Source organism: Juglans regia, chromosome 2 (assembly GCF_001411555.2).
Source record: "Juglans regia cultivar Chandler chromosome 2, Walnut 2.0, whole genome shotgun sequence".
NCBI lineage: Eukaryota > Viridiplantae > Streptophyta > Magnoliopsida > Fagales > Juglandaceae > Juglans > Juglans regia.
Genome location: NC_049902.1, coordinates 5,933,403 through 5,940,955, shown reverse-complemented (window position 1 = coordinate 5,940,955; position 7,553 = coordinate 5,933,403). Strand labels below are relative to the sequence as shown.

The 7,553-nt window shown below is 35.3% G+C and overlaps 1 protein-coding gene across 1 annotated transcript; it reads left to right on the top strand.

The window, feature by feature from the left end:
- The first annotated feature begins 785 nt into the window (after positions 1-785).
- Positions 786-4,128, top strand: LOC118347642 (MDIS1-interacting receptor like kinase 2-like). Its single transcript, XM_035687639.1, has 2 exons — positions 786-3,609; positions 3,774-4,128. The coding sequence occupies exons 1-2, from the start codon at positions 786-788 to the stop codon at positions 4,079-4,081; spliced, it is 3,132 nt and encodes a 1,043-aa protein (XP_035543532.1). The 3' UTR covers positions 4,082-4,128.
- Positions 4,129-7,553: the final 3,425 nt, after the last annotated feature.

The following is a 7,553-nucleotide window of genomic DNA, read 5'->3' as shown; positions in this document are numbered from 1 at the left end:
CTATTCAAGTTTATACAAGATTTTATGATTGGAATCGAGTTTTATACGAAAAGAGTCGTTCAATAAACAATTATATTAATTTTTACATTAACAAACGGCTCATGATCTATTAAATGAATCGAGCATATGAAGTCGAATTCGACCGATCCCATCTCAAGTGGCATATTTATTTACACCTCTTATAAAGACCATCATGAACCACAAATGTCTCTTTAATTTCTACGAGATGAGGGACCAAGACTTTGACAAAAGTGCACAAAAATGCAATAATCTCTAATATAATTGATATATATTTTTCTCTTCCCGACGCAAGTTGTACGTGGACTGTGTCTAAGATTGGAACGAAGACTACCTCCTTCAACGCGATTATGGATCCCAACCCTCGCCTTACGCAACACAAGATTGTCGACAAAGGCACAAATATTCTTCCGAGGAGTACATATTTTCCTTTTCCCATAATTTTCAACCTTGAATTGCGGCAAAATTGTTGTGGGGAAGTAGGGTGTATACGAAAGGATGAGATCAAGATATCTTAAGTTCTTGTTGAACTTGAAACCTTTGAGTAGAAAAGAGAGAGAAACAATATTAATTGAGTCTTGTTTCCGGATTCAAATAATATTAAACGTTCAATAAATATTGTAGAGCCTACTTTATAATTATATGCTCTAGAATTCGGACAAAAATTTTAAAAAATCATTTTCCAAATAGGATCACTGGTAGGCCGCTCATATAAGATGGTTTATAAATAGATCCTGTAACTATCATACGCTCTACATACCAAAACAATGGGTTCACTCACCATTAAGAAAGTATTTTCCCAGCTTCTCATCACGTTTGTCTTGTTCATGTCCAATTTGGTTTCATTACCAGAAGCTGCATTTTCTTCTAATTCTTCCAAAGAAGCTACTGCTCTTCTTACATGGAAAAACAGCCTTCCAAACGAATCCCAATCTCACTTATCTTCATGGACTACTTCAGTTTCTTCTTCCAATCTAAACCAAATTAGGAATCCGTGCAAGAATTGGCTTGGTATTTCATGCAACTTTGCTGAAAGTGTCATCCGAATAAACCTTACCAACTCTAGCTTACAAGGTATGCTTCATGAATTTTCATTTTGGTCATTTCCAAATCTTGTCTATGTTGATCTTTCCATGAATGCTCTCTTTGGAACCATTCCACCTCAAATTAGCTACCTGTCAAAACTCAAATATCTTGAATTGTCGTTTAATAAGTTTTCAGGTAAAATCCCACCAGAGATTGGCCTGCTAACTAATCTTGAAGTCCTCCACCTTGCTTGTAATAAATTGAATGGCTCAATTCCTAAAGAAATTGGGTGTCTAAGCTTTCTAACTGACCTTGCTCTTTTCAAAAACCATTTAGACGGTTCCATTCCTTCTTCTTTGAGCAATTTGAGCAACTTAGTTAATTTGTTTCTCTATGAAAATGAACTTTCTGGTTCCATTCCTGCACAAATGGGAAACCTCTCAAATTTGGTCAAACTTTTCATTAATACCAACCACCTGACAGGTCCAATCCCTCCAACCTTTGGGAACTTGAAAAGGCTAACCACCATGTATATGTTTGGTAATTTACTTTTTGGTCATATACCTACAAACATTGGAAGTTTGAAGTCCCTTGAAAAATTAAGCTTGTTTGGAAATAATCTTTCCGGTTTAATCCCGACATCATTAGGAGACTTGGAAAATCTTACACTTCTTCATCTCTCTGGTAATAACCTTTTCGGACCCATTCCTCCAGAATTAGGAAATTTGAGTTCCATCAACGATCTACAATTGAGTGAAAACCAGTTGCATGGTCCTTTTCCAACTTCATTTGCTAATTTGAGCAACTTGAAATCTTTATTCCTTCGTGATAATGACCTTTCTGGTCCCATTCCTCAAGGAATAGGAGATCTCATTAACTTGGTTACTCTACAATTGGACACAAATCAATTTATTGGTCATTTGCCTAAAAACATTTGCCATAGTGGATTGCTTGAGAACTTTTCTGCAAGCAACAACCATTTGGTTGGTCGAATCCCCAAAAGCTTCAAAAATTGCACAAGCTTAGTCAGAGTCCACTTGGAAGGTAACCAATTTGTTGGAGATATATCTGATGACTTTGGTGTCTATCCAAACTTGACCTTCATAGATCTAAGCCACAATGGATTTTATGGAAAAATTTCAAGTAATTGGGCAGAATGTCATCAATTACAGACCCTACTAATTAGTAGGAACAATATTACTGGTAGCATACCACCCGAGATTGGAAACTGGACTCAGCTTGGTGAACTTGATCTCTCTTCTAATCGTATAGTTGGGATGATTCCAAAAGAGCTCGGAAGGCTAATTTCTCTAGTGCGATTGAGGATGAATGACAATCAAATCTCTGGTGATATACCTTTGGAGTTTGGATTGTTGACTAATCTCGAATATCTTGACCTATCCACAAACAAGTTGAATAAGTCCATTCCAAGTAATTTTGGGGATTTCATGAAATTGAACTACTTGAATTTAAGCCACAACAATTTTAGTGAAGGGCTTCCACTTCATCTGCTGAGCTTATTTCATATCACCAAGCTAGATATAAGTTATAACTCTTTAAATGGAGTGATACCAGCAGAGATTAGCAAAATGGAGAGCTTAGAGATCTTGAATCTCTCCCACAATAATCTTTCCGGCTTCATTCCAAAAGCCTTTGAAGAAATGCGTGGCTTGTTGTATATTGACATATCCTACAATGAGTTGCAGGGCCCCATTCCCAATTGCAAAGCATTTTTATATGATCCCATAAGAACATTACAAGGGAACAAGGGACTGTGCGGTAACGTTTCAGGACTACAACCTTGCAATTCTTACATGATACACAAATATAGCTCAAGAAAGGGACACAAAGTCGTGTTTCTTGTCCCCTTTTTAGGAGTGCCTTTGGTTCTGCTTTCTTTCTTCGGATTTTTTCTCTTTATGCGAAGAAGAAAGAAAGATCGAGAATCAAAACAAAGTAAGATCCAAGATGAAGTATTTCTTTTTGAATCACGTTTTGATGCAAGAGCATTGTATGAAGATATCATAAGAGTAACAAATGGTTTCGATGCTATATATTGCATTGGGAAGGGAGGACATGGAACAGTCTATAAAGCAAATTTGCCTTCAGGTGCTATCATAGTTGTGAAGAAATTCAACCAGCCACTTTGTGCAAGTGAGAAGAGATTTGACAAGGCATTATTGAATGAGATAAGGGTATTAACAGAAGTAAGACATCGAAATATCGTAAAACTTTATGGTTTCTGTTCCAATGCACAACATTCATTCTTGGTTTGTCAGTATCTAGAAAGGGGTAGCTTGGCCTTGATCTTGGGGAACGAAGATGCTGCTAAAATATTAGACTGGAGTAAGAGATTGAATATTGTTAAAGGCGTGGCTTATGCCTTGTCTTACATGCACCATGATTGCTCACCTCCAATTATTCATCGTGACATATCAAGTATCAACATCTTGCTGGATTCTCAATTTCAGGCTCATGTTTCAGACTTTGGTACTGCTAAGATTTTAAAGCCAGACTCATCCAACTGGACTTCATTTGCAGGTACTTATGGTTATGTTGCACCAGGTAAGTTTTTTTCCTTCTTCTATCATAGAAAAAAAGCTAAGTTTTTTCCTTCTTCTATCATAGAAAAAACATGCATGTGTTAATTTTGTTAGTCTTTTTTTTTTTTAATTTTTTTAATTATTGTTATTATTTTTGAATTGTTTATTTATTTTTTATTTTTGCAGAGCTTGCTTATACAATGAAGGTAACCGAGAAGTGTGATGTATATAGCTTTGGGGTGTTGGCAATTGAAATCATCAAGGGAAAACATCCGGGTGATTTCATCTCCTCACTATTAGCTACATCAGCAAAGGAAAACACACAAGTGAAGGATGTGTGGGACCAACGCCTTCCATTTCCAACACTTCAAGTTGAGAATGAACTTAAAACAATTGTAAAGCTTGCCTTGGAATGCTTAAATGTCAACCCACAATCAAGGCCGACGATGCACATGATTTCTCAAGCTTTATCAACCAATATTGCACATTCCTAGAGCCATCCATATATGCATTGACAACATGAAAGTCGAGAGTGGAAGGTTATCTATATTGACTACCGATACTAAAAATTAAGGACAATATGTGCTGCAGTCATGTTTTAGTCCAAGATTGTTACTTATTAGAGCATTTTCTTTCCATCCCAACTATATATATGTGTGTGTAACCTCAGTTGGAAATTATTGTATGAATGTTTTTGGGATTCCTATCTTATTAATAAATTATGTTCTTCAATTTAATTCCAACTATACTCTCCATTCCAGTTGAGAAATACTTTAACCATAAAGTGACTACACAAAAATAAAACTACAAATTGACATGCCTTCATGCGGTAGTACGTACGTTAGATTGTAAAGTTATTTTTATTATAAAGTAGATCTAACGAATTACATGAACTCACGTCAATTTGTGTATTTACTTTTGTATAATCCCTTTGTGTCTCTAGCACTTCTCGACGCAGTTTACACCAGTCTACCATAGTGTCTAATTTTGGGAGTAGCCTGTGGAAGCTTTGGACACCAGTTTTTTTTTTTTTCTTGTTATTATGGAAGTTTATATATATATATATATTATATACATATTTTTAGAGACAGATTAAATTATATTCGTAACTTCTATCAATAGCAAAACAAAATAGTAGCTCATGGTGGGCATGAATAGCCAGATGGTGGCCGCAGGTAATTCCCATCGTGCAGCTAGCGGTCGTTCCATACATATATAGGGAGATTAGTAGTCTGCATGCGGAGGGCCGCCAGGCAAATCAGGGGAGATTTTCCCCATTGACGCTGATGTACGTAGTTTTAACATATAAAAATATAGTGTTGGCATATTTATTGACTTAAGTAAATTCTAGGCTAAAGCTGTTTAAACAAATTGCAATTATATCGAATTTGCTAGATTAATTTCACTAGAGTACCTTGGAAGGATAATTGCTAATACTTTCTTTAGATAGCTGACAAGACATGATTAATCAAGCAAAAAAAAAGAAAAAAAAAAGAGTATTTGTAACAAATATGACTATTTGCAATGGGAATGGACTCATTTTAATATGAAATAGATGTTTGTAACAAATAAATGACTACAAATAAGTCATTTTTATTGTAGTGAAAAATTTAAATAGTTTTTCTAGATGTTAGATAGCTAGGTCAAGTGAAAATTCATGATTTCACTTGACCTAGCTAACATCCACAAAATCTATTGGAATTTTTGGGGTTGAAATAGTTTTTGTGGATGACTAAAGTGTTGAGGATTATATTTCTAGATGCTCAATAGGAGCCGTGATTGAGGGAACTGGGCAACCTTCATTGTCAAGACGTTTTTTAAATAGTTTGACTCTAATTTGAGTAGTCATTTATATTTCTAGATGCTCAATAGGAGCCGTGTAGAGCAGTTATTTTAGAAATCCAAACTTGTTTCTTATAAGAGAAAATCTTATTTATATGAGACTTAGAGATGTTTGGAGAAATAGTTTGAATTAAGTTGTTTTATTGGATTTTGGAAAATGAGAGAAAAATATTATAAAGTTTAAATATTGTTAGAATATTATTTTTGTTTTAGAATTTAAAATAGTTGTATTGATTTTTGTACTTTATTTGAAAGTTTGGAAAAAAAATAAAGATTAGGTAATAATTAGATAAAAAAGTTTAGATAAAATATGAAATTGAAAAATATTTGTGTGTTGAGTACTGTTTAAGAAGGAAATTACTAGAAATTTTGAGATGAGATGGCTTGTATCCAAACAAGCCCTCAAGCTTAAGATAGTTTTGTGGATTTTTTTAGAAAGCTACCAAGTATTGATAGTTTTTACTTTTTATTCCCAAAAATGCAAAAAGGTGAAAAGTATCCTACTTTACAACCGCACTTTGTTACTCTTGAACTTGTCCCGCCCGACCCCTTTTACTGATAGTTGCATGCGTCGTGTTCTGACAACTTGTAGCCAGAAATAAGTCAGCGAAGCCGCGGCGAAGGGTTGAGCTCTATCACAAATGCCAATCATTCTATATTTCAATTGTACATACTTGTTGGGATATTTGTAGAGGCTGAATTGACCTTACATGGCAAGATCACTTCCTTGTAAACACGTTTCTCAGCACTCAATTTGGGATATTACCTTCTGAAGCAGATTTAGCCTTTGATAGCATCTACCTGGCGTCGATATAAATATCACTTGGATTTATTTCTCAGATCCAAATCTTATTGTGATATGGTTCGTTATGTTCCTATGTCGGTCATGATGCCCTTCTAGAGTTTATCTTTGACATCATTGGGATACATGTGTATACCTTTTATCTCTAAACCCAGCTTTTAATGTAATAAGATCCTTTTAACTGCCTTTGTCACATGAACATCTTGTGATGCCTTTAGTCGCCAATGGCTCCTTCCTCACCTATTGAACATAATCATACCCAACACTTTTTATCTGCCTTTCCGCCACAAAGAGTCCTTGGGTAAGAGTTCAAAATTTATTTACATTCTATATTTCTGATTCTCAAAATAGTTTGTGTAAATCACACACACACACACACACACATATATATATATATATATATATCTCTATGACGTGCTGTAGGGGAACTACCAGGCCATCTGCCCCAATTTGGGTGGTAGTTTCTATTAGTGGGTTTAAGTGTGTTCCATTTCATTAAAAAAAGAAAAAAAGAAAAAGAAAAACTAAGCTGCAGGTCTTACAAACTGATCTATGCCTTTACGTAACATTACTATATTCAGTTTGGTTTGCTTCCGAATTAATTTTCTGTTTCTATTGCACATAGCACATTTCTATGACCATGTCCAATCAAAATTGCAATATAATTTCAAATTCTTTTCGAGATCTTTATTTCAGTCCTGTACGCACATGCACTTTATAATAGTAGTTTGTTCCCGGAGTCTCATGGGACTATTTAGAAATTAGTACCATCTTTGTCGGGAAGCAATTACAGGATAGCGAGGACGAGAAACGCAATGAATCAAAATACAATGACAGTAGAAACTTTGAGAGCCATATTCTCGAGTTTGATGGGTGCAAGAGGAATCCGCACCATCTTCCTCCTTTATATGGCTTCTCAAGTACGACCACAGCTCATGGTTGACGCAACGCAGTGAAAGCTCGTAATTGGGCTTGTCAGCCGGAGCCCTTTAACACGGAGCTAATTGATGGGAATGGTTAGCGCAATAAATGGAAGAATTCTTTAATAAAGAATATATATATATATATATATATATATATGTTTATTTGCAAAGAGTTGAGAGGTGCTATGATTCAGCATATTTATAAATGGTCAAGCGGTGCAATTGTCAACGTGCTCTATAGTTTATTTGCAAAGTTCGTCGAGATAGTTAAAAACAAATGGCCAAACACTCCCATGCAGAGAAACAAGAATCAAAGAAACCACTCCCAAGCACACTTCTAGACCTAAAACCGTGCCTTAGAGAGGATTGTTCCTGACCAAGAGATCGTTATGTGCGGCG

Coding starts and splice junctions, on each gene's coding strand:
- LOC118347642 (XM_035687639.1), top strand. CDS start 786: ATGGGTTCACTCACCATTAAGAAAGTATTTTCCCAGCTTCTCATCACG. Junction 3,610..3,773: donor TTATGGTTATGTTGCACCAG/GTAAGTTTTTTT, acceptor TTATTTTTGCAG/AGCTTGCTTATACAATGAAG.